Source organism: Barbus barbus, assembly GCF_936440315.1.
Source record: "Barbus barbus genome assembly, chromosome: 15".
Lineage (NCBI taxonomy): Eukaryota > Metazoa > Chordata > Actinopteri > Cypriniformes > Cyprinidae > Barbus > Barbus barbus.
In genome coordinates this window covers 31,861,459-31,888,532 of record NC_136743.1, presented here as the reverse complement: position 1 = coordinate 31,888,532, position 27,074 = coordinate 31,861,459, and the positions used below count along the sequence as shown (strand labels likewise).

The following is a 27,074-nucleotide window of genomic DNA, read 5'->3' as shown; positions in this document are numbered from 1 at the left end:
GCGTCTCATTCCGGTGCGCCGCATCGAGACAGTGGTCTGGCCGCTTCTCTGAACCCAGAGGTCAGTCTCGAGAGACTGATTCCCTTAGAAGATCATTGGGCAGCAAGCTGCCGAATGTGTCTCTTTGGGTCCTGCCTTGCAGGGTCTGGTTCGTTCAGAGGTCCTGACGGGTGAGCCCCAGGACTACGGAGGACGACCCCTACTGGGGTGGAGCGGCTTACACCACGGCACACGGTGACCGTCTCCCCTCGGTGCCCTCCGGGGATTTGTCTGTCAACCCTGCAGTTCCAGGGCACAGCAGGTCCCAGCGGGTATTACTCTCAGGTTCTTCCGCCTGTGATTTCAGCGGACCTGAGAAACTCGCCTCGGCCGCCAGATTACGCGTCTCCTGCCGGTGCGAGGCAGCGGTCTGGCCGCTTCTCTAACACCAGAGGTCAGGCTCGAGAGAATGATTCCCTTAGTAGATCGTTTGGCAGCCTGGCAGCGAATGCCGAATGTGTCTCTTTGGGTCCTGCGGACGGTAGAGGCTGGCTATTCCATCCAGTTCGATGGGCCACCTCCGCTGTTCAACGGGGTCTGTGTGACTACGGTCCACCCTGAGCAGGCTCTGGTCTTGGAACAGGAAGTCGATACTTTGCTGAGGAAGGAAGCCATCGAGTTGGTTCCTCCTCACGAAGTCCACGCCGGCTGCTACAGCCTGTACTTCATTGTTCCAAAGAAGGATGGGGGGCTGAGGCCCATACTGGATTTGAGTCTTCTGAACCGCTCAGCCAGAAAGCTGAAGTTCAAGATGCTCACTGTCAGGCAGATCGTGTCTCAAATCAGGTCCGAGGACTGATTTGTCACGACAGACCTCAAAGATGTCTATTTCCATGTACCCATCCTTCCCTCTCACAGGGAGTTCCTGAGGTTCGCTTTCGGGGGCAAAGCGTATCAGTATCGGGTTCTTCCCCTCGGCCTAGCACTCTCACCCCGCACTTTCACCAAGTGTGTGGATGCGGCACTGGTCCCGTTGCGACTGCAGGGCATCCGCATACTCAATTATATCGACAATTGTTCGATCCTCGCTCAATTAGAGCAAGCAGTTTCAGGGTCAAGCAGTTTCAGAGACTGCTTGGGCTCATGGCAGCTGCGTCCAGTGTGATTCCTTCTGGCCTGCTGTACATGAGGCCCCTACAGTGGTGGCTCAAGACCAAGGGGGTCTCCCTGAGGGGAGACTCGCTCCGCGCTGTCAAAGTGTCATGCCGCTGTCCGTGCCTTAGACATGTGGAGGAATCCTTGGTTCTTGTCCCGGGGCCCGGTTCTGGGAGCTCCTTGTCGCTGCGTCTCGCTAGCGACGGACGCTTCCCTCACCGGTTGGGGTGCGGTCATGAGTGGCCACCCTGCCCGCGGTCTGTGGAGTGGTCGCCACCTGATGCGGCATATCAACCAGCTAGAGATCCTAGCTGTGTTCCGTGCGCTCAAGCACTTCCTCCCAGACCTAAGAGATCACCATGTGCTGGTGCACACCGACAGCACGGCAGTGGTCTCTTACATCACCACCAAGGAGGTCTGCAGTCGTGCCCCTTGTATAAGCTGGCACACCAGATCCTTGTGTGGTCCCAGGGCAAGCTCCTATCACTGAGCGCTGTGCACATTCCTGGGCATCTTTATGTGGGAGCAGGCGTCCTGTCGAGACAGGGGCCGAGTCCCGGGGTATGGATGCTTCACCCCGAGGGGTGAAACAGATGTGGAAGGTTTTGGCCAGACACAGGTGGACCTCTCCGCCACTCGAGAGTCAGCGCAATGTCCCCTCTGGTTCCTCCAGCTCCTCCGGGACTGGACGCTATGGTACAGACGTGGCCGAGGCTCCGTCTGTACGCCTTCCCCCCGATCGCTCTGCTCCCGGGAGTTCTGGCGAGAGTGCGCCGGGACGAGGTCAGTCTACCGTTGGTAGCGCCGTTCTGGCCGGGCCGAGTATGGTTCTCGGACCTGATATCTCTCCTCGACGGCACTCCGTGGGAAGTGCCCGTCAGGAGGGACCTCCTCTCACAGGCCGGGGGCACCGAGGTGCACCCTCACCCGGAGTTATGGAAGCTGTGGGTGTGGCCCCTGAGGGGGCACAACTCATAGCTTCCGGTCTGTCAACCGAGGTTGTCGAGACCATCCTCCAATCCAGAGCTCCCTCAATGAGGAAACTGTACGCCTTGAAGCGGAGGCTCTTCACTTCTTGGTGCGGGGACCGCCATGCTCGACCCAGTCAACTGCCCCGTTGGTGCAGTACTGGAGTTCCTGCAGGCCCGTTTCTCCGCAGGGGTAACCCATTCCACTGTTAAGGTCTACGTGGCAGCTATTTCTTCATACCACGCCCTTATTGGTGGCCAGTCAGTGGGTAGACACCCTCTAGTTACACGTTTCCTCCGCGGTGCGCTGAGGCTGAGGCCTCCGGTACGATCTCACGTCCCTACGTGGGATCTGGCTGTGGTTCTGGAGGCTCTGTGCAATGCACCTTTCGAGCCCATTCAGGAGATAACTGAGAGACTCCTCACTATCAAGACCGTCTTCCTATTGGCTATCACCTCTCTGAGGAGGGTGGGTGACATTCAGGCCCTGACAACGGCCTCTATTCACTTTGCGCCCGGTTCGGCGAAGGTATTCCTCTACCCCCGCGTGGGGTATGTTCCGAAGGTCTCGTCGGTCGTTCCACAGCCGGTCGTACTGCAGGCCTTCTGTCCTCCTCCCTTCGGGGAGCCAGACCAGGAGAAGCACAACCGTATGTGTCCAGTGCGAGCACTGGACGCATACATCCACAGGTCCTCCCTGTGGAGAAAGTCGGACCAGCTGCCCGTGTGCTATGGTCCGCCTAGGAGGGGTCTTCCTGCTACGAAGCCCTCTCTTAGTAGGTGGATTGTGGGTGCCATGGCTTTGGCATACGAGGCCTCTGAGCTCCCCCCGCCGGTGGGAGTCAGAGCGCACTCAACCCGAGGTGTGGCGGCCTCCAAGGCCTTCTGGGCAGGTGTTCCATGCAGGACATCTGCAACGCACCTGGGTGGTCCACGCCCTTGACTTTCGTTAGGTTCTATGACCTCGACATCCGAGCCACTCCCGGCTCCTCTGTCCTTTCGTCCTGACACCAGGCAGGGACTTGTAAGTCTGGCGGCGTTGGTATCTCGTTCCCATATGCGTTTCGACGCAGCTCGAAGTTCCTGGAAGGGAACGTCTCAGGTTACGTATGTAACCATGGTTCCCTGAAGGGAATGAGACGCTGCGTCGCGTTGCCACACTTCCGGCATCCCTGCCAGCGCTTGCTTCATGACTTGAAGCTGAAGCCGGCTCCGCCGCACGTGCTTATATGCTTCCTGGTCGTGACGTCACCCCGCCCGTGACGCCTCGCCCTTGTTTGACTGATTACACATCATATTCAGAGCCTGGTCACGCTGAAGGCGTTCCCATATGCGTTTCGACGCAGCGTCTCGTTCCCTTCAGGGAACCATGGTTACATACGTAACCTGAGACGTTTTTCTCTAAGAAGGAATATAATTGTGAGGATGCTACCTTTTCTAGTATCTTTGACAGAAAAGGGAGATTTGAGATCGGTCTGTAATTAACTAAATCTTTGGGGTCAAGTTGTGTTTTTTTAATGTGAGGCTTAATTACAGCCAATTTGAAGGTTTTGGGGACATATCCTAATGACAATGATGAATTAATAATAGCCAAAAGAGGATCTATGACTTCTGGAAGCAGCTCTTTTAGTAGTTTAGATGGAATAGGGTCTAACATGCATGTTGTTGGTTTAGATGATTTAACAAATTTATACAATTCTTCCTCTCCTATAGTAGAGAATGAGTGGAATTGTTCCTCAGGGGATCTATAGTGCATCTGATGCGATACTGTAGCTGACGGCTGCATGATTATCTCTGATAGTATCGATCTTAGTTGTAAAGTAGCTCATAAAGTCATTACTGCTGTGCTCTTGGGAAATGCCAACACCTGTTGATGCTTTATTTTTCGTTAATTTAGTGACTGTATTGAATAAATACAGAGGGTTATGTTTGTTTTCTTCTAGAAAAGACGAAAAGTAATCAGATCTAGCAGTTTTTAATGCTTTTCTGTAGGATAGGGTACTTTCCCGCCAAGCTATACAAAATACCTCTAGTTTTGTTTTCCTCCATCTGCGCTCCATTTTCCGGGCTGCTCTTTTTAGGGTGCGAGTGCTCATTATACCATGGAGTCGGACTGTTTTCTTTGATCTTCCTTAAGCGTAAAGGAGCAACTGTATCTAAAGGGCTAGAAAAGAGAGAGTCCATAGTTTGTTACAAAAAGGTTTTCTGTGCTGTTGGATATGCTGAGGAATTGAGATAAATCAGGAAGATTACTTACAAAGCAGTCTTTTGTGGTAGAGGTGATGGTTCTACCATATTTGTAACAAGGAGTAGAATTTACAGTTTTAGCTATGTGGAGTTTACACAAGACTAGATACTGATCTGAGATATCATCGCTTTGCTGCAGAATTTCAACACCACTAACATCAATTCCATGTGACAGTATTATATGCAGTGTTATATGCACAGTATTATATACAGTATTACATGCACAGTATTAATACTGTGCATATAAGCACAGTATTAAATCTAGAGTATGATTTCCACAATGAGTAGGGCCTGAAACGTGTTGTCTAACCCCAATAGAGTTTAGAATGTCTATGAAGGCTGATCCTAATGCATCTTTTTCATTATCGACATGGATATTAAAATCGCCAACATTTAAGACTTTATCTGTAGCCAGTACTAACTCAGATAGAACATCAGCAAATTCTTTAAAGTCTGTGTGGTGCCCTGGTGGCCTGTATACAGTAGCCAGTACAAACATCACAGGGGATTTATCACTAACACGTGTTTCTCTAGATAATGTTATACGCAGCACCATAACTTCAAACGAGTTATACTTAAAGCCTGCCCTCCGAGAAATACTGAGAATATTGCTATAAATTGTAGCAACACCTCCCCCTTTACCTTTTGGACGTGGCTCATTTTTATAGCAGTAATCTTAGGGGGTAGACTCATTTAAATTCAAGTCAAGTCACCTTTATTTATATAGCTCTTTTAACAATACAGATTGTGTCAAAGCACTTAACAGAATCAAACTGGATGATAGAGTGTCAGTAATGTATAATAATAAGATTAAACACTCAATTTTCAGTTAAAGGCATTTCATTATTGAATTCAGAGATGTCATTGTCTAGCTCAGTTTAGTTTAAATAATATCTGCAAAATCAAACTGACGATAATCACTAGAAATGAAGAGTCCCCAACTGAGTAAGCCAGAGGCGACAGCGGCAAGGAACCAAAACTCCCTCTGTGACAGAATGGAGAAGAAACCTTGGGAGAAACCAGACTCAGTCGGGGGCCAGTTCTCCTCTGGTCAGGAGATTATTGTTTATTTATTGCTTGATTATTGATTTAATTAATTTTAAATGTATTATATTTCTATTTTTATATTGTAGCAATTTCTAACAATAATAGTATTATGTAGTTAGGTATTTTATTATATTTTTAGTTATTTGTTTTATTTTAAGTTTTATTGTATTTTAAGTTGAGGTCTTCACTGGGGATATGTCCCCGGGGCTCATCCAGGTGTCCGGCCTCCGCCGACGATCAGGGCCACATACATCATCTCCCGGCGCATGAATTAGCATTTGCAATTTGCATTTGACGTTGAGAGCATAGGTCACAATTTAGATATGTTTTTGAGATGGAAAAACGCAGTTTTACAGATGCTAGAAACATGGCTTTCAAATGAAAAATTGCTATCAAACAGCACACCTAGGTTCCTAACTGATGAAGAAGAATTGACAAGAGCAGCCGTCAAGTGTTAGATAGTGTTCTAGGTTCTAGTGTTCTACCTCTGTTTTTTTCAGAATTTAGCAGTAAGAAGTTACTCATACAGAATTTGCTGTCCTTGGATCATTTTAAAGCCGCCATTCGGCAAATGGAAATCGACTCAACGATATGTAACTGTTTTTAAGTGTCTCTAGCTTGTTTGTGTTGTAACATTCTGTGATGAAATTGATGTATTGCTGCCCATTTTGGCCAGGACACTCCTGCGAAAGAGATTTTTAATCTCAGAGAGTCTCTTTTGGTTAAATAAAGGTTAAATAAAAAAAAACAAAAAAAAAAAACAGTTTTTTATATCGACTATGCATTCAAGTTTCCATTAGAAATATAGAGCTGAGTAAAGTTATCTGGTTTTAGCCATGTTTCTGTCAAACATAGCAAATCTAGGTTATGATCTTTGATCAAATCATTTAAAAAAAAAAAAAAGTGATTTTGTAGAAAGGGACCTGATATTCAGTAAGTCAAGTTTTATCAATTGATTCTCTGTATTGTAAACATTTTTTATTAGTTGAACAGCAATTAGATTGTTACTCTTAATTTGGTTTGGATGTTTTCTGTATTTTCTAGTTCGGGGAACAGACACAGTCTCTATAGTGTGATATCTAGGTGAAGGAGTCTCTATGTGCTGAGAATTAAATGACTTCTGTGACGTAATAATCATTAATAATAAGGATTAATAGTTCACTTTTCATTTTTAATGCATTATTTTTAATTAGATTTTTTCATTGTGTTATTTCTGTTCTCTGACTGATATGAATAAATCTTCTCCCCACATGATGAACAAAGGTGTTGGGTTTTATTCCTCCTCTGCGCAGATCTCCAGAAGACAAATCAAGCATCTCATTATAGCTTCTTCTCTCACCCTAAAATCCATTGGCATAAAAAAAAGACAGACGAGTCACAAAAGGAATCATATGTTTCCCTATGTAACCATAAAAATCAGACTACTGCTTAAAAAAAAAAAAAATAGGATTCAAGAGTCAGTTCATTCAAACTAATTTTCTACAAATAAAAGCCTATCCCTGTTGCTAGTGTCAGATGAATTTGCACAAAAACACCATATTAATGCTATAAAAGAATAAAAGATGAGAAACTATTATCAATTGAAGATTTTGCCGAATGTTCAAAACCATTCCTTATCATGTTTAGCGATTAAACCTGAATCTTTGGTCCTATGGGGATTTGGTCCAGTGGTTCTCAGTTCCAGTCCTCGTGACCCAGTGTCCTGCATATTTTGTATGTATCTCTTATCACTTCAGGTGTTTGTTCTATTCAACCGTATGTGCACTGCAAAGTGGATTCTCAGGATATTCCACCATGATTCCAGTTTGAAGCGAGCATATATGTGCCATTTAAAGGGCATTAAAGTGTGCAAGATGTGAATTTAAATTGTATTTATTTACAGAGGTATATTATGTCACCCTTCTCTAGTAAGTTTGGTCTGTGTGTGAAGACGCTGCAGGCCGTGGTGTAGCACAAATGCCTGAAACAAACGTATTTCCCATGCTCCTTAACTTAAACCAGCTTATCAGCTGATGGTTCAGGTGGTGGCTTCTAAAAAAAGGTTGTCCAGCAACCAGCAAGCAGGCAGACTTTGACCAGGATGCAGTATTACTGCAGTTTTTAAGAGCGTTGTCCTGCTCAAACCCATGACTTCCCACCCGTGAACTCGTACTAGATCGATGTACTCCCACTTCCGCGCTCTGGCGTCACACAGCCCGAACAACAATGGCAGCACCTACAGATGCATTTCCAAATATACAAATAACATAAAATAAAAGGTTTAACAGCTTCTCTTGCCTTATGCGCAGTTTTTCCTCCTCCATTTCCCTCAAATAAGCAAGGAAGCACCTTTGGTTATATAAATGATTGTAAATGAGCATAAGCCCCGTACGGTCCGCCATGCTGATTTTTTTTACATCTTGCTACCACAATTAGTTGCGCTCAGGCAGTTTGGCATGACTTACCTGGAACACTACAAAGTCGTGAGTCGTGACTGACAGTGTCAGGGCCGGGATACGAACTTGTGGAGTCAAGGTTTCCACCACTGAGCCACAGAAGGGAGTTGAACCCAATAGTCAGACGCGTTCTAAACTCAGACGAGTTTATTAACAAAAACAGGGAAAAAGGTACAAAAATCCTTTTCTTAAAGAGAGCCACAAAACAGAAAAATCCTTAGTCCAAAAGGGATCCAAAAGGACAAAAAATACTCTCAAAAACAACAAAAATACGTGAACAATCCAAAAAGGCTTCCTAAGATTAGAACTTAGAGCTAGAGCAGACTTACGGCAGCAACTGCCTGGGAACAACAATAACCAAGCAAAGCACCAAAGGAAGTGATCCCCTTAAATACACATCCCAGAATGAGGCACATGTGAAATCAATAGCACTAATTACAAGAGGCACAGGATAGACATGAGCGTACAATAGGGACCTCTAGTGGCCAAAATATAACATTACAAAGCAAAAACTCTGACAGACAGGCTCAAAAATGCCTGAAATGCAGCATTAGCTTCATCTCTAATTAAATGCACCTGAATCAATTAATCAAGGTCTTTGCATTTACTTTAATAACAGTCAGGTGTGTTGAAACTAAACTCAGCAGGAATGAGGAATCTGTTTTACAGACTCACAGACAAACCTGTTTCACACACATCACTCAAACACAGAACCAGGAAACAGGAATCACATGTGTTCAGGGAAAGAGAAACTGAAGTGTGGTTGAGCTGTTGTGTGTTTGTGTCTCTGTATTAGTGCAGTAAAATGGCAGAAGCCCGTATTTCAGAGGAGCAGTTCTTGTGTCCGGTGTGTCTGGATCTCCTGAAGGATCCAGTGACCATCCAGTGTGGACACAGTTACTGTAAGAGCTGTATTACAGACTGCTGGAATGAGGAGGATGAGAAGAGAGTCTACAGCTGCCCTCAGTGCAGACAGACCTTCAGTCCAAGACCTGCTTTATTTAAGAACGTGGTGTTTGCTGAAATGCTGGAGAAACTGAAGAAGACTAATCTTCAAAGTGTGGTTCCTGCTGGAGCTGGAGATGTTCAGTGTGACGTCTGTACTGGAAGAAAATACAAAGCTGTCAAGTCCTGTCTGGTGTGTCTGAACTCTTACTGTCAGAATCACCTCCAACAACATGAGAGTTTCTTTAAAGGAAAGAGACACAAAGTGATCGAGGCCACTGGACGACTGCAGGAGATGATCTGCCAGAAACACAACAAGCTTCTAGAGGTGTTCTGTCGCACTGATCAGAAATGTATTTGCTTGCTGTGTTTGGTGGATGAACACAGAAACCACGACACTGTATCAGCTGCAGCACAGAGGACAGAGAAACAGGTGAGGACTGATGAGAAATTAAACTTATGCTTAATTTAATTTATACTTGTATTCTTTAAGAGGAAACAATAAAGAGGTAAGTGAATGCAAGTTCGTTAGCCAGTAGTTGTGAATCACAGGTGTTTTATATATGAGACGAAGACATGACTGCAGCTGGCAATGAGGCCGAAACCAACACATCCAGTGCAAGAACTTTTTAATTTTACTTAACATTATTTTATTTATCCTTTATACTGCAGAGACCTTTTTAAAGGTTATTGCTTTTTTGTTTGTTTTGTTTTCGTATTTTTGTGAGGTGTTCAGTTATTGCCCTCCTCACAAATCAGCACTTTCTTGTTTTAGTTGCATTTTCTGTGCTTTGTCCTGGACTTTTATGTCACTTCCTGTCTCCCATGGTGTTTGTAGTCAGTTTGTACCTTATCTTGTTCAGCTTGATAGCCTCCTATATATATATATATATATATATATATATATACACTCACCTAAAGGATTATTAGGAACACCTGTTCAATTTCTCATTAATGCAATTATCTAATCAACCAATCACATGGCAGTTGCTTCAATGCATTTAGGGGTGTGGTCCTGGTCAAGACAATCTCCTGAACTCCAAACTGAATGTCAGAATGGGAAAGAAAGGTGATTTAAGCCATTTTGAGCGTGGCATGGTTGTTGGTGCCAGACGGGCCGGTCTGAGTATTTCACAATCTGCTCAGTTACTGGGATTTTCACACACAACCATTTCTAGGGTTTACAAAGAATGGTGTGAAAAGGGAAAAACATCCAGTATGCGGCAGTCCTGTGGGCGAAAATGCCTTGTTGTTGCTAGAGGTCAGAGGAGAATGGGCCGACTGATTCAAGCTGATAGAAGAGCAATTTTGACTGAAATAACCACTCGTTACAACCGAGGTATGCAGCAAAGCATTTGTGAAGCCACAACACGCACAACCTTGAGGCGGATGGGCTACAACAGCAGAAGACCCCACCGGGTACCACTCATCTCCACTACAAATAGGAAAAAGAGGCTACAATTTGCACAAGCTCACCAAAATTGGACGGTTGAAGACTGGAAAAATGTTGCCTGGTCTGATGAGTCTCGATTTCTGTTGAGACATTCAGATGGTAGAGTCAGAATTTGGCGTAAACAGAATGAGAACATGGATCCATCATGCCTTGTTACCACTGTGCAGGCTGGTGGTGGTGGTGTAATGGTGTGGGGGATGTTTTCTTGGCACACTTTAGGCCCCTTAGTGCCAACTGGGCATCGTTTAAATGCCACGGCCTACCTGAGCATTGTTTCTGACCATGTCCATCCCTTTATGACCACCATGTACCCATCCTCTGATGGCTACTTCCAGCAGGATAATGCACCATGTCACAAAGCTCGAATCATTTCAAATTGGTTTCTTGAACATGACAATGAGTTCACTGTACTAAAATGGCCCCCACAGTCACCAGATCTCAACCCAATAGAGCATCTTTGGGATGTGGTGGAACGGGAGCTTCGTGCCCTGGATGTGCATCCCACAAATCTCCATCAACTGCAAGATGCTATCCTATCAATATGGACCAACATTTCTAAAGAATGCTTTCAGCACCTTGTTGAATCAATACCACGTAGAATTAAGGCAGTTCTGAAGGCGAAAGGGGGTCAAACACAGTATTAGTATGGTGTTCCTAATAATCCTTTAGGTGAGTGTATGTGTATGTATATATATATATATATATATATATATATATATATATATATACAGCTCTAGTGTTTCTTCAGTTCTTTGTGAGTTGTTGAATGTAAGGGTTGTCTGTTTGCCTGTGGTTGTTGGTTTATTGTTTATTCTAGTTTTTCCATGAAATGCCTGCACGTAGATCCTTGCCTCTGCCTGTTTTCCCCAGCTTCTCCACGACGCTACAGCTGTTGACTGGCATGTCTCTTTTACTAGTGCATCTTTGAGCCTATATTTATTACAAGTTAAATACTTAAGTACTGTTAAAATCAGATACTCTAATACTTTTACTCAAGTTGTTTTGGAATTGGTGACTTGTAACTTGTAGTGGAGTAATTTTCACTTTAAGGTATCTGTACTTTTACTCAAGTATGGTTTTCAGGTACTCTTTACACCTCGACTCTCACTGAAGCATCTGGAAATGCAGGTGTTTACTGAAGACATGCAATGATGTTGAAGACTGATTCTTCTACCGGAACAAAACAGGCTAGTAAAAATACAAGAAATGTTCTTTTTGTCACTATCATATGCTGGGTTAAAAGCCGGAGCATAAAATAATCATTCTGGATGAATCTGAGGTTTTCAAACATGTTTTGTTGCAGCTTACTGTTTATTGCATTTTATCATATCAAATATTTCTCATAAATATCCAGCATTCAAATAATGAATGCAAGAATGAAAACTACAAGACACTTTTAAATAAAAAGGTTACAAATTTAGGATGTTTTGACAAAACCATGTTTCGAATAAAATGCATGTTTGTTCTGGTCCTGGAAAATGATTGATCCTTTGAGTGGAATTTATTAGTGGAGGTTTTTCACAGCATCTCTCAGCTCTCCGTGTCGAGTTCTTTTCCACTCTACGCTCTCAGAATGATTCCCTTCAGATGTCCAGGACAGCCGTGTGGTCTCCGCATGTGGGCCAGAGATGTCACCTTCACCCACAAGCACCTCCTGAGAGCCAGCAGTCACGAACCGCTCGACAGGATCACGCTTCACCAGACATGGTCAAACGATGCGACCGCCAGTCAGATTTCAGGCCCGGCTCACGCTATGCCAGCGCTGAAAGAAGGCTTTTCCTTCAGCCTGAGAAACCAGAGGAGTTTCTGGAAACGCTGGGGATCACACTGGCTCCCTGTGTGCTTCAGGGATGTGCTAATGCAACCAGCACGGTTATGTTAATGTGAGGTTTGCGTTTATGCTTCTGGATGCTCTGAGTGTCTATATGCTGTGAGAGCGACCTACAGTATGTGCTGAATACAGACAGGAGGAACATACCATCAAGAGCATACCACTGTGCTACAAAATACACATTATGTATGATTCAGACATAAATGATTCCTACTTCTGCTACTGCAGATCAGATGCTCTGTTTTCATCTGTTGGACCAGAAAACAGTCACATCTACAGACCAGGAGACCAGGAGTGACTCTTTTCATGCCAGACCGGAGGAAAACACCTATAAACCACTCAGAATGACCAAAAAACACACTTAGAAAATGCCTAGAGCTCCATCTAGTCATTCGTTAAAAAAACTTTGTGATTGAAAAAGACAAATTAAAGAGCAGAACCTATAAAGCCATTTGCCTGATTGTTTTTTTTCTCTGTTTATATGGCAATAAACACTCCATAAAGACATATTAAAGTTGTAGTGGTGGTGTGTTATTGGTCTCTTGGCTGTTTCTTTGTCATTTTGATCATCAGTTTGAGATTAAGCTGTACAATTACTCAAGTTTCTTTGTGCTGCTGAACTCAATGTGTTTGTACTTTTCCACTCTTTGTGTGTTTTTAGGAAGAAGTCTTTAAATCTGGGTTTGATGGATGGACCATCCATTCAGGGTGTTTCTCTGAGACGCTGGGATAGATGTGAAGAATGATAGATGGATGGACTTTAAATCTGTGACCCTTCCATAAAACAAACACGTTATTCTTGCTCCTTCATGTTAGTGGAGCGTTTTTCAGACCACAAACTGACAAAAACACAAGTCTGGTCCTTCGTTTCATTGCTTCAGGTTTCCTGCCAAGTTATCAAGAGTTAATTTGCATTTCTGAAAGTCAGTTAATCAAAAATGAATGAAAAAGAATGGCAAGTTTGAATCAAAAGCCTTTAGTAACACTATTATAGCAGCAATGAAGCCAACCATTCAACTACAAAAGCAATAAATCTACACTTCCACGCATTGATGAAGCAGAAGCTTTTATTCAAAGCTAAAGTCAGTTAAACGTCTGCACCGAGAACATGTGCATTAGCCAGTAGCTGGACTGATGGAGGAGAAGGAAAAACACAACAACCACAGACATTTGGCCCATTTCCATCCAACGGTTCCTCTTACCCACTTTCCCCATGCAGCGCCGTCTGGAGACCAGCAATATGTTTCTCATTGTCTGTGCCCCGTTCTTCTACTCCTGTAACGCCTAAAAAGCCACCAAAATAAACAGGAGGTGGGAGAAACTGTGGCGTATGGACGGCTGTATTTCACCTAAATACATGTTTGAATGTTTCTCTGTGAGTCTCTGTGTTTGATCAAAACGACAGAATGATAGAAAGTGGCAGCATTTGGAGTTGAATGAACTTCTGCAATAATTAAATGTTAATGTTAAATCAAAATATTGTTACATTATGTTCTCACTGGAAAGCTCATAATGGATTGAAAAAGAAAAAAAACATACATTACTGAATTAACCTAAATAGCTTCATTTACACTAGAAATAGCCCCACTGCAAGAACAAAATCTCAAAAGTAAAATTGTCTTCCATTGGGTTAAGTAAAATATTCTTAAAACAAGATAATTTTACTTACCTCAGTGACAGATAACTTTACCTGTTTTAAGCTAAATTTAACACTTAATTTTTTTAATTTTTTTTTGTTTCTCTTGGAAACAAATTATCATATGTCATTTTGCTTGGTAAATGCATTTTAACGTAAGAATTTTTAGATATTTTTTACTAGAAACAAAAATGCTAAGTAAGATTTTTTTTGTAAGATTGTTTTATTTTATTTGTTTTTGTAGTGTCTTTAAGGTAGCAATTAAATAGAACACGTTTTGCTATGTAGTCATCGCAGATGCTATTATGACTTATTTCTAATCTTGAAAAACCCGATCAAACATCTTGTCATGGACACGGTTTGCTAAAATGTGCTCAAAGCATGACACTGAGAAGACTGATATACATTTTTAATTACAAAATGGTGATGGTACTTTCATCTGTAACTGTACACTTTTCATTTCTCTGTCACATCATTTGTAAATCCAGCAAACCCCAAGCATTACTCATACAAACTGGTTAAAACCTGTTTCCACTGTCCTAAAAGCAGTCGGTCCGGCTTCAGTCAATGGGTCTGATCATCATACGCACAGACTTCATGGAGTAAAAACCCCCTCCATAATCAGCCCAGAATATGCCGTCCTGAAAGCGGCTGCGATAGACTCCTCCGGAGTACCACACTCCGTTCAGATTGGCCTGTCCGCAGGCGCTGTACCACCAGCCACCCTTGTGGAAATGAGCACAGTTACCTGAAAGACAATCAATAATCAGTGTCTTAGTCATTCTGCCTCTCAGTTAATCTACACTTTACTGCCAAAACTATTGGGACACCACCTTCTAATGAACAGGTTTGACTGCTTTAGTAATTTCCATGAGTGCAAATCTTTATGTTATCACCTGAGAAGGCGTCGTTGTCGTGGTCCAGCGTGGTGAACTGTTTGCCGTTGTGGCTGGTCAGTGAATCCCCGGCGTTGCCCTGGTAGGTTCCCAGACGCAGACGGTACGACTGGCTCTCGGGCTCCAGGTAAAAGCTGCTGTAGGCCGCGTAAACCTTCTTCCCCATCCAGTCCTCCAGCTCCAACAGCAGCTTGTAGTCTTCCTGTTTGCCCAGGTTGTAGATGTTTTTCAGACCCAGCCAGTGCTCACCATCCACGTCACCAAAGCCTTTCTGGAGGACAAGAAAACGAGAGCAGAACGCAGAGATTTACAGCCGTCACTGGACGGTGTTATCATTGCCCCAGCATTTTACCTTTGAATTACTGGAAATGCAAAGTAACCTCAGGCTTCTTTGAGGGCTTTGGGCTGATGAGGGATTTTAAAGACATCACTGCTGATTTCAGTACATACTGCAGCCGATTGTAATTATTTCACTACAGCAATAAGTATGTGTGAGTTTAGTTACAGCGCAAACACACCTGCAGCAGCAGCTCATCATCACATGCTTTGGCTTCACTGGAAAGTGTGTGACGTTGAGGTTTAGGAGGCTTCCCGGTGTGTGCGTGTGCGTTTATGTGACATATGAGGACACAAATTTGTATAATGACATAGGTATGACGGGTATTACAAGGAGAAGGTGATTTATGAGGACATTGCCCCATGTCCCCATATTTCAAAACGTCTTTAAATCATACAGAGTGAGTTTTTTTTGAGAAAGTAAAAATGCACAAGTTTCCCGTAAGTGGTAGGGTTAGGTGTAGGGTTAGTGTAGGGCGATAGAAAATACGGTTTGTTCAGTATAAAAACCATTACGCCTATGGAATGTCCCCACAATTCACAAAAACAAACATGTGTGTGTGTGTGTGTGTGTGCGTTTTTGTGACAAATGACGACATAAATTTGTATAATGACACAGATATTACAAGGTGAAGGTGACATTGACATTGACCCATCTCCCCAATTTTTAAAACGCTTATAAATCATACAGAGTGAGGTTTTTTGGGGGGAAAGTAGAAATGCAAAGTCTCCTGTGAGGGCTAAGTTTAGGTGTAGGGTTGGTGTAGGGCAATAGCACACACAGTTTGTACAGTATAAAAACCATTACGCCTATGGGATGAACCCACTTTTCACAAAAACAAACGTGTGTGTGTGTGTGTGTGGGGGGGGGCTCAGAATGAAAGAACCACTGACACACATGCACGAGCGCAATCAAAACAAACGGATGCGAGGCGCATATCCTGAGATCCAGATCCAGCTGTTTGGGAGCTACATCATCTCCACCTTCATTACTAGTGTTCCTCTGAGTCTGATTCTCTGACAGAGGCTCATGAAGGTCTGTTTGCTGAAGAAAATGTGCAAATCGCAGCTCATAGAGACACGGTCCAACTCATATAATCATTTGTCTGTATAGAGTGCTGTAGGGATTAGGTATTTTTGTAGGCAAACCTGGAACCCAGTTGTATTTTAGCACCTCGTGTTCCATCGTCCTGAAGCCAGTGGGTTTTTTGAATGAGTTTTTGGTTAAATGCCTGAAATGAGCTCTGTGTTGAACACAAGATCAAGATATTTCCATGTTTTATTTTGCGATATAAAATACATCAGTAATACCTGCTTGTGTGTGTGTTTTTAAGCTTTTACTTGTCTTGAATGGCACCACAGATTTTGTCAGGACATTGAACACCATCATGCCAAACTCACTAGACGTTGTGTTTGGAATCCGACTATTCTTACTCAAACTTCCAGAAATATTTATCAAAGTTTAATGGTGGTGATGTTGAAGTCATGTGACCGTGATGTAGTTCGTTTATTGTAGTTTAGCTTTTCACTTCTGCCAATTGCCTTTAGGCTTAAAATTTCATAAAAGTTGTGTTAATTTGTGAAGTTTATCATGACGAACAAGCAACCGAGGCGTTTTAAAGTTTTAAAGTGAAATATCCCGCAAGTAGTGCTAAAAGTAGGGCCATGTTTTTGTTACATTAGTACAGGAATTCGCTGATGCAGCAGTGCTATTTTAATCTGCTTCTACACGGGTTTGAGCTGTTTTGTCGAACCTTAGTTTCACAGGATTCGTGCCAAGGATGGATGAGTGCTTCATCTCACAAGTGCAACACTTCCAAGCAAACCTACTGCATTAGAAAACCCAAACATGTGAAGCTGGATATGCAACACTAATGTTCAAAAGTGCCTGTTTTCAAATCTCACAGCATGTTAAAATTATTGTGAGGTCATAATATACTATTGTGCAAGGAATTGAGTGAAAATCAAAAGTCTGGCCCTGTAAATCATACTTTGTGTGAAAAGAAATAAAAGTTGTCAGAGTTTTGCTGCCTCTAGTGTTCACTTCAACTGGAAACTGCAGCGATTTGTACGTATAAGTATTTTGAGTTTTGCAGAAATGTAGGTAGAAGCATGTATTTCCAATGAACCTGGATAGTGAACAAAACATATAACAATCATAAACATTTTTGGGTCACAGGGCATATTTTCTGCAATAATCCAAAAGCCAAAGGAAAAATCCTTCTGGGTTTTTTGTCAAGGGAACCAGAGTGATGCAAACTTATGAAGTGAAGTGAAGTGGCATATTGCCAAGTATGGTGACCCATACTCGGAATTCGTGCTCTGCATTTAACCCATCCAACGTGCACACACACACACACACACACACACACACAGCAGTGAACACACACACACCGTGAACACACACCCGGAGCAGTGGGCAGCATTTATGCTGCGGCGCCCGGGGAGCAGTTGGGGGTTCGGTGTCTTGCTCAAGGGCACCTCAGTCGTGGTATTGAGGGTGGAGAGAGCGCTGGACATTCACTCCCCCCACCTACAATCCCTGCCGGCCCGAGACTCGAACCCACAACCTTTGGATTACAAGTCCGACTCTCTAACCATTAAGCCACGACTTTCCCACTTATGGGCTTGCTTACAAAAATACAAAAATGCGTCACCACTGGAGCACTCGATTGCTTTTTAATATTCTCCAAAGATTGCACTGTTATTCCGCCATGTGTTTTTGTCTCATTTTCATTGGAATATTATAATTTATCCCACTGTTTTTGATGACAAAGTCAATTGGTACTTCAACTGGTCATTCAACTGGTCATTCAAAAGTAATTGATTGTGAATCAGACATCACTACCTTGTAGCTGTCCCAGTTTCTGAAGAAGTTGATGGATCCATCTTTCCTCCTCTGGATAAGCGTCCAGCCGCCTCTGTCCACGTCATGCTCACACCAGGCCTGTACAGGTGTCTCCGTCCCGTCCGGCTTCAGAAGATACGTCCCACTGGTGGAGTGTCCTGCCTGCATCGCCTGAAGACAGTCCCGAAAGGGACCTCGAGACACCAGCACACACAAATGAGTGAACGCACACCGCTGATGAGGCACGAGCATCAATAAAGCTCTTCAATACTGACATATATCTTCAGTTATGCTCTTGTGCCTTTCAGATATAGATTACCTTACCAATTATCTGTTAATGTGTATAAGGTCAGCTGCTAAAAAGGAGAGAACTAGCTCAATTTTCTTGACTGAGTAATATTCTGCGCAGGCCTATGGTTTAAATGATTTATTGGGTCTTATTAGGCTTTTGTACATTACACACTGCACATTTCACATTTTATTAGTTCTTGTTTTCCCTGGGAATTGAACAGATGAATTGCAAGCACAATGCTCTACTATTTAAGGTACATAATTTCACAATTACTTTTAATTGTCTGATTATTTTGCATGTCTCAGAAAACTAAACTTGTGAAAAGTAATCATCAAGCAATATAATGCAATATCAAACCCTTAACCCTACATATAACTGATGGTAACCTTCTTGAAACAGTATAAATAGTTTGCACTGACCAGTGTATTTATGATTGTGATAATAAATGAGATTATTTGATAACTAATGCCAGTTTGCAACATCAAGCATCTTAACAGAGTTTTGTACAGATAAAATAACTGGAAACTACAAACACCAAAATCCTTGCACATTCAAGTAACAGATGGCTGTGCTGCTCTTACATAAAAAAACAAGATGAAAAGACTATTTAAAATATAATACTAATGGGTCTAGTTTTTGCACCTGTTTGTTTCAGGTTAGAATTGTAGTCTGATGGAGTAGAATTGACTAGGTGGCACTGCCACACAAAACTAAATTAAAATAAAAAATAGGGTCCTAGAAATGCAGTCCTATTCAGCAGCCTCTGGCATTTGAGGATGATTCTATTGCTTAAATGTGACTTATTCCTTTAAATGTGATGTGTTTGGTGTGTGTAACATATCTGTTTCTGTTTAGTTTCCTTTCTGCCCTTATTTGGTTTTTCCTGTTTTAGTTCATGACCTAGTTTTGTTAATTAGTTATATTCTTCACCTGTGTTTGATTAATCATCTTGTTTCCTCATTTGTTCCTCTCCCTTTATAAGTCCTCAGTTCTCCCTCTGTGTTTGTCCGATCTTAAGTTAACAAGTGTCTAAGTGCGTTGATGCCTTCAAATAAAGCTTTCTCCTTTTGTTTATACCGCCGTCTTGCGCCTCCGTGACTACAACCACTGACCGTTACAGAAGATCGGACCGACACAGAAGATGGGCGAGCTCGCGCAATTTTTTGAGCTGGCTCACGCCATCCAGGACCCCATCAGCTATGTGATGGCATTTGCGCCTCTCGCCCTCGCCAGCTCACTCGAGGATGGGACCCTCAAGATGCTGCTCCGGCTCGGGCTCACGCACCACCAGCAGCGAGAGCTCCCAGACACCTCCGACCTCACTTGGAGAGAAGCCATCATCCGGTGTCTGGAGAGTCTCCGACCCCGAGCCGGAGCCTTATCCCCGGCGAAGTATGTTCCGCCCGCGGCGATGTGGAAACCGCCGCAACAGGCGATGAACGTTGCGCCGTTTACGGCGATGATGGTTCCGTCCAGCCCCGCACCTCCCGTGCGCCCTCTAATGTCCGCGCTGCTAGAGCGCCCTCTAATGTCCGCGCGGCAAGCGCGCCCTCTAATGTCCGCGCTGCAAGAGCGCCCTCTGACGTCCGCGCTGCAAGAGCGCCCTCTGACGTCCGCGCTGCAAGAGCGCCCTCTAATGTCCGCGCTACAAGAGCGCCCCTTTGAATCCGCGCTGCAAGAGCGCCCCCAAGTGTCCGTGCTGCCAGAGCACCCTCCTGCGTCTCTGCTGGTCTCATCCAGCCCTCCTTCGTCTCCGCTGGTTCTATCCAGCTTCGCGCCTCCCGTGCGCCCTCTAATGTCCGCGCTGCTAGAGCGCCCTCTAATGTCCGCGCGGCAAGCGCGCCCTCTAATGTCCGCGCTGCAAGAGCGCCCTCTGACGTCCGCGCTGCAAGAGCGCCCTCTGACGTCCGCGCTGCAAGAGCGCCCTCTAATGTCCGCGCTACAAGAGCGCCCCTTTGAATCCGCGCTGCAAGAGCGCCCCCAAGTGTCCGTGCTGCCAGAGCACCCTCCTGCGTCTCTGCTGGTCTCATCCAGCCCTCCTTCGTCTCCGCTGGTTCTATCCAGCTTCGCGCCTCCCGTGCGCCCTCAAGTGTCCGCGCTGCAAGAGCGCCCTCAAGTGTCCGCGCTGCAAGAGCGCCCTCCTGCATTCCCGCTGGTCCCGTCCAGCCCACCTGAGTTCCCGCTGGTCCCGTCCAGCCCACCTGAGTTCCCGCTGGTCCCGTCCAGCCCACCTGAGTTCCCGCTGGTCCCGTCCAGCCCACCTGAGTTCCCGCTGGTCCCGTCCAGCCGTCCTGAAGTCCCGCTGGTCCCGTCCAGCCGTCCTGAAGTCCCGCTGGTCCCGTCCAGCCCACCTGAGTTCCCGCTGGTCCCGTCCAGCCCACCTGAGTTCCCGCTGGTCCCGTCCAGCCCACCTGAGTTCCCGCTGGTCCCGTCCAGCCCACCTGAGTTCCCGCTGGTCCCGTCCAGCCCACCTGAGTTCCCGCTGGTCCCGTCCAGCCCACCTGAGTTCCCGCTGGTCCCGTCCAGCCCACCTGAGTTCCCGCTGGTCCCGTCCAGCCCACCTGAGTTCCCGCTGGTCCCGTCCAGCCGTCCTGAAGTCCCGCTGGTCCCGTCCAGCCCACCTGAGTTCCCGCTGGTCCCGTCCAGCCCTGCGCCTCCCGTGCGCCCTCAAGTGTCTGCGCTGCAAGAGCGCCCTCAAGTTTCTGCGCTGCAAGAGCGCCCTCAAGTGTCTGCGCTGCAAGAGCGCCCTCAGGAGTCCGCGCTGCAAGAGCGCCCTCCTGCATCTACGCTGGTCCCGTCCAGCGCTCCTTCGTCTCCGCTGGTTCTATCCAGCTCCGCGCCTCCCGTGCGCCCCCCAGTGCCCGCTCCTCCAGAGCGCCCTCAAGTGCCCGCTCCTCCAGAGCGCCCTCAAGTGCCCGCTCCTCCAGAGCGCCCTCAAGTGCCCGCTCCTCCAGAGCGCCCTCTAGTGCCCGCTCCTCCAGAGCGCCCCCAAGAGTCCGCTCCTCCAGAGCGCCCTCAAGAACCCTCTCCTCCAATGTGGCCCCCAGAGGGGAGCTTTCCCAAAGAAATTTTGGGGGGGGGCCATATAGTCTCAGTCTGTGTGGCCAGGCCAAGGGCCAAGGCCACGGAGCACCCCGACCCGCCAAGGCCGCCCGAGGACCCTGACCCGCCATGGCCGCCCGAGGATCCAGATCCACCATGGTCGCCCGAGGACCCTCATCTGCCATGGTCGCCCAAGGACCCCGATCCGCCAAGGCCGCCCAAGGACCCCGATCCGCCATGGCCTCTCGTGTCTCCTGATCCACCATGGCCTCCCGTGTCTCCTGATCCGCCATGGCCTCCCGTGTCTCCTGATCCGCCATGGACTCCCGAGTCTCCAGTCCTGCCATGGCCTCCTAAGGCTCCTGATCCATCCTGGAGGCTTCCCTGTCATATCCTGGTCCTGCTCCAGCCTCCAGGACGCCCGCCCCCCCTCCCCGATGTTACTGTTACGGTGCGGGACGCACCTTCCGGGAGGGGGAGATACTGTAACATATCTGTTTCTGTTTAGTTTCCTTTCTGCCCTTATTTGGTTTTTCCTGTTTTAGTTCATGACCTAGTTTTGTTAATTAGTTATATTCTTCACCTGTGTTTGATTAATCATCTTGTTTCCTCATTTGTTCCTCTCCCTTTATAAGTCCTCAGTTCTCCCTCTGTGTTTGTCCGATCTTAAGTTAACAAGTGTCTAAGTGCGTTGATGCCTTCAAATAAAGCTTTCTCCTTTTGTTTATACCGCCGTCTTGCGCCTCCGTGACTACAACCACTGACCGTTACAGTGTGCATATGAGTGTTGATTTTCAATGCAGTGTAGTGATACTAATGGAAATGACATGAGTGCTGGTTGGCAAACACAGATACTGTGTGTTTTGCTGTGTAATGGCTTCATTACCCTCCATACTGACATTCCCCTGAGGGGAGCCTCCTGTGGGTGCCGGAGTCGTCCTGGAACTCCTGTCCTCTGGAACGGGCCAGCCTTGACGCCTCTGGATCTCATTGGAAAAACGAGGCACATACACCGGGATGTTCTCAGGCACGACCTGCACAAGTGGCGGAGGCAGCGGTTCTCGTCTGTGACTCCCATACACCTGCAGGCATCGCTCCTCCAAAGCCGCGATCAGCAGCGACTGGTTATTGACCAGTGCGGCCAGTGTGGAGAAGCGCACCTCTAGCTCCCTATAGAGGACAGACAGCCGCAGTGCCTCGGCCGTGCTGTTGAGGATCCGTCCCTCCAGCTGTGCCAGCTCCAGCGAATTATCACGCTTGCGAATGATTTCGTGCAGCAGCTGCATGTACAGCTGGGTGACGCGGGAGTTCATGTTGCGCGATTCTTTGCGTAAAAGTTTCATTTCGTTAACCATGTTTCCATCCACATCCACAATCATCCGGAGTGTGTCCATTTCTCGTCTCTGCTTGGTCAAGAGCTCCCGGACGTCAGCTATATCCGACTGCGTCACACGCTCTTTATCTGGCAGAGAAGGGCCCTGGCTGGCACAGATCGGCCCCGTGATCTTCTGCTCTGGGACCAAGAATGTATAAGAGCACTTTCTCCGGGCCCCATCGGCTACGTCCTCTACCAGTCTCCGCTTTCGGCTCAGGACGGGCCCTTTGTATGCACTCTTGCTCCTTTCACAAGTGAGGACGCAGAGAAGGGCGCAAAAGATCCAGGCATGAGGACTCATAGCAGCAGAGAGGAGATCTGACCCATGAACCTTAAGACAAAACAACAACATAGAGTCATATAGACTGTACTTATGGTGCTGTACATCTATCTTAGATTTATTAGGGTTGGATGGTAACACATTAATTACAATTGATTCATCATTATAAATTTAATTCCAAAATTAAGTGTTTTGAACAATATTCATGCTATGTTTACCATGCAACACTTTTGTCAAGCTCCAAAAATGGGGACTTGTGCTAACAGCCAATTGATTCTTAGGGATTTTAACACAAATCCAACTGTGGTCATACAATAGATCTTTTTTTTTCAGATTTGGAGGTTATTGAGCCATGTATGTTTGACCACTATCCAGTTGTGTTTGAATCTGATTGCTCTCAACATTTCTCTCCCTTTATCCACCAGTTCTGAGGCTATTGCCTTTGTCTTGTGCTATTTTGAATTAGATGTTTAACATCTATCTCCTCCTGTTAGTTGTCTGTCTCATTTCCAACCTCTCTCTTTAATCCAGTTAGCTATTGCAATCTAAGTGTTCTGGCTCCAAGTTAGATATTGTTATTGTTGGATATTAAAGATGTTTATTCTGCTATTAGTCCTATGGTGACAGCTGTAGTAAAGGTTTTGTGCCAGCTAGATTTAAACATGCAGTTGTGCAAACTCTGCTGAGAAAAAATAAAAATAAAAATATCCTGCAGGACAAAGTAATATTTTTGAAAATATTTTTGTCTTTTTAAATTATTTTAACATTTCGGTCATTTCAATCTGGTTTTAGATCCCTATATAATCACAAATTATATTTTTCTTGCTCTGGATTCAGGCTCATGTGTTGCTTTAGTTTTGTTGGATCTGAGCGTGGCATTTGATACCACTGACTGTTATATTCTTCACTAATGTCATATGGTAGGTATCTAGGGCACTGCACAGGCTTTGCTTCTTACCTTGAGAACAGGACATTTTTTGTAAATTTGACCATTTTTTCCTCATCATCTGCTCCTTTATTGTGTAGCGTGCCCCAGGGATCCGTTTTGGGACCTTTATTATTCCCCCTTTATATACTTCCTATTTGGCTACATTCTTTGGGAATATAATATTGATTATCACAGTTATGCTAACTATTCCCAGTTTTACCTTCCAGTAAGGCCTGGCACTACATTTTCATTTAATGTCTTGTTCAAGTGCATTAATGATATTAAGAGTTGGATGGTGAACACTTTTTTGCAGCTTAATGAAGATAAAACAAACGTTTGATTTTAGGTTGCCCCATCCCTTCTTTCCCTGTCCTAAAAGTCCAGTTAGTTCCACTCTAAACTTACAAAACCCTTGGAGTGATTTTTGACTTCTTTGACATGACTCTATTGGAAAACTACAAAGCATATTCTGCCAAGCAAAGATTTGGAATTAGTCATCCATGCATTAGTCATCTATTACTGTAATTCAATCTACATCATCTCACTCGCAAGTTGTTCAAAATGCAGCCAAGAGTCTTTTGACAATGTCTAAAATCAGGGACCATACTTTCCTTATATTAGTGTTCCTCCACTGGCTTAAATTCCAGGTTGAGTAGGCTAGAATGCTCAGATTTTCTAATTATTTACATCTATCTGTTCCACATTGGCTACATTGGATCAGTTTATGTTGTTTTTAAATGTGCTTTATAAATAAGTGTTGCTGTTTCATATTCAGTCTGTCAGATATGAGAAGCAACAGTGTTTAGCATCGTTAACACTAGTGTAAGTTTGAATATGCTCAGGAACAAATGAGATCTGAAGGCGTTATTTTTAGTTTTACACACAGAGACTTCTTTGCACAACATCTTCTTTTGTGTTTCACAAAAGAACAAAGCTCAAATGATGTATGTGGCTGACATACAAAGCTCAAATGATGACAGAATGTTTATTTTAACTATTTGTGTTTGAGGGTAGATTTTGGTGCCAGACAGTTTTGCAGACTACATTCTGTGGTTTGTTTACCTGTCATGCTACAGTCTACCTCACAGCTCAGGGTCAGGTGAGTTTGCTTTCCATCTCATTAGTGGCCCAGTTTTTCCCTTCTATGCCCCTCAACCATGAAAGGTTGGGTTTCTCTATAAGAAACTGAGTGACTCCTTCAGCGTATGTATGGATTGGAGTCATTCAAAAGTGGAAACTTGTCTTCAAAATGATTCATTGTTCATATATGTAATATGCAAAGTTTCAGTGCTGAATGCTGCTTCACTTATAAGAACTGGGTTTTAAACGTCAGTGATGATTTAGCATCTTTAATGCAGCTTTACTTAGAGATTAATTTAAAAAGCATAGGTTCACTGAAGCCTTTGAGAGAAGGTGATGTAGTTTGACACGAGCAGAACTGCAGCCTTAAATAGAACAGTTACAAACACTGAGCAGCATTATTCTTGTGGTTTGGTGAAAATGTTCAGGACTGGCTGCTTTAGTATTTTCCATGATATAAACTGCTTTGGCAGCAGTGTGTGTTCTTACACAAAGTCAAGAAAACAGAAGGAGTGAGGAAAGTGTTCTGTTACCATCTTGGGTCAAAGAAAATAAGTTAGGTAAAGTTTTATGTAATGTATATGTATTGAATAGTACATGAACTATTTGGCAATCTCTTGAAAAAAGGGCCACATTGTCAGCACATGAAGGAGGTTTGGGCTTATAAGACTACTATACGTATATGAAACCAATCATTTACAAAATTCACCATAAACACTGACTTTTCAGACTTTGTTTGCATTAGTTGAATTTGACAGAACACTGATGGAAAATAAACTGTGATTTTACCAAACAACACAAGACTTTCAGAAGTTTTGTTAAATTCAACAATACTAGAATGCATACAGACCCCCAAACCAAGACAAAGCATTGGAAAAAGTTACTCAGAACAGTAGCTGAAATCTGCGAGGTCTCAGTGGAAAGTACCCAATCGGATAATGTTACATCCGTCTGAAGCCTGTCCAAGACTACTACAAAAACTAGCAGCCACTTTTCTTCTAATTTCTGAGGATTATGTGATGTGACAGTTTGTCTAGTAACACTTCAGCCTAGATTGAGGCTTCTACATAATATTTAATATATATGCATGCATTGTTCTCAGTATTTGAGGCGCAAGATGAAAGCAGAGGCTGATGCTGTTCTCCAAACTTCCACAACACACAAAGGTAAAGACTTGTGAAGATGTCTTTAAGTATAGGCAAATTTGGACTTGACTTAATAGGGTCTATTATAATGCATTATCAGATTTTATTTCTATTTATTACAGTCATGAAGCATGAACTAAATAACAAATTACTCCAAAATTAATAGAATTAATCTTGCAAATGAGTAAATGTTTTAGCTGTTACTTTACAAGGTACTTTAGATATGTAATCTTGTATTTCGTTGTCTATTACGAAAAGCAAAAGAAGTATGAACAGAGCAGTTGTGTAAAATCAGCAGAATAAAGTTCCAGTCACTGACCTCTGCGTTCTTTCTGTCAGACTGGCAATGCTCCGTCTGTTGGAGTCTCTCCTTCTGCAGATGAGCGGCAGACTCTTATACTGCTCTGTGTGTGTGTGTGTGTGTGTGTGTGTGAGAGAGAGAGATCAAAAGAGGCTGGGCAAAGATCTGTCTTTATTGCTATTCCTTTCTCAGCAAAAATAATGAGAAAGTAACTGACCTATTATGCCTCTTCATCTTTTAGAAATTAATAATAATGATAACGAGTGACTTTGAGGAACAGAGTGGAGAGAGAGTGAGGGTTAGCAGACGGACCAAATTAACTTCAGGATTAGCTAACAGAAGCCTTGTACTTCAGCAGATCAAAACATCCAGAAACTTGAGGTCACATTGAGCAGCTTTTCCAGCTAACACAACCAGACCAGAATATATGCGTCATAACATAACTCTGAGTTCATCACAATGACCAAAATTCACCGTCACCTTTAGTTTTATTAACTCACTGCATGCACATGACTGTGTTTATCTGGAAATATAAGCAGCAGCTACACTAATTATTCTCCATTTGCTTTTCTGTTTCTACCTCAGGATGTGGAGATCACACCAGGACTGTAGGTAATATCTCCTCATCCAGCGATCTTTGTGTTTTCTGTCTCATGAGGTGTCCTGCACAATGACTTATGTTAAAAAAATTATGATCAAAAACTATGAAACGACTGTGATTGCTGAACTAACAGCGGGTGAAAAGACTCAATATCTGATGGTATTGACAAAACTTTTGATGACAATCGCAGTGGTACAATAGTCTATGTTTGTGTTGTGAACAAATCTACTTAGATCATCTAATATGAATTTCAG

General features: G+C 44.3%; 3 protein-coding genes across 3 annotated transcripts; 1 reads left to right on the top strand and 2 right to left on the bottom strand.

Moving 5' to 3' along the window:
* Positions 1 to 8,553: 8,553 nt before the first annotated feature.
* Positions 8,554 to 13,533, top strand: LOC306881415 (E3 ubiquitin/ISG15 ligase TRIM25-like). The gene is made up of 2 exons (XM_079435510.1): positions 8,554 to 9,209; positions 12,722 to 13,533. The coding sequence occupies exons 1-2, from the start codon at positions 8,637 to 8,639 to the stop codon at positions 12,791 to 12,793; spliced, it is 645 nt and encodes a 214-aa protein (XP_079291636.1). The 5' UTR covers positions 8,554 to 8,636; the 3' UTR covers positions 12,794 to 13,533.
* Positions 13,534 to 13,804: 271 nt separating this feature from the next.
* On the bottom strand, positions 13,805 to 26,334 carry LOC306881391 (angiopoietin-related protein 1-like). Its single transcript, XM_079435480.1, has 5 exons — positions 26,238 to 26,334; positions 21,997 to 22,816; positions 17,777 to 17,970; positions 14,593 to 14,863; positions 13,805 to 14,444 (listed from the first exon to the last, which is right to left on the bottom strand). Exons 2-5 carry the CDS (start codon positions 22,784 to 22,786, stop codon positions 14,257 to 14,259), a joined length of 1,443 nt encoding a protein of 480 aa, XP_079291606.1. The 5' UTR covers positions 22,787 to 22,816; positions 26,238 to 26,334; the 3' UTR covers positions 13,805 to 14,256.
* On the bottom strand, positions 18,258 to 20,851 carry LOC306880913 (uncharacterized protein; the record flags this gene model as incomplete). The annotated part of the gene is made up of 3 exons (XM_079434719.1): positions 18,258 to 18,273; positions 19,947 to 20,329; positions 20,480 to 20,851. 3 exons carry the CDS (start codon positions 20,849 to 20,851, stop codon positions 18,258 to 18,260), a joined length of 771 nt encoding a protein of 256 aa, XP_079290845.1.
* Positions 26,335 to 27,074: the final 740 nt, after the last annotated feature.

Bases quoted from the DNA above. Each gene is read 5' to 3' on its own strand.
- LOC306881391 (XM_079435480.1), bottom strand. From the start codon at position 22,786: ATGAGTCCTCATGCCTGGATCTTTTGCGCCCTTCTCTGCGTCCTCACT. The intron at 17,971-21,996 runs GTAATGAAGCCA...TGGTGTCTCGAG, and splicing joins GGGGAATGTCAGTATGGAGG to GTCCCTTTCGGGACTGTCTT. The intron at 14,445-14,592 runs GTGATAACATAA...ATTGTCTTTCAG, and splicing joins CGACAACGACGCCTTCTCAG to GTAACTGTGCTCATTTCCAC.
- LOC306881415 (XM_079435510.1), top strand. From the start codon at position 8,637: ATGGCAGAAGCCCGTATTTCAGAGGAGCAGTTCTTGTGTCCGGTGTGT. The intron at 9,210-12,721 runs GTGAGGACTGAT...GTGTGTTTTTAG, and splicing joins CACAGAGGACAGAGAAACAG to GAAGAAGTCTTTAAATCTGG.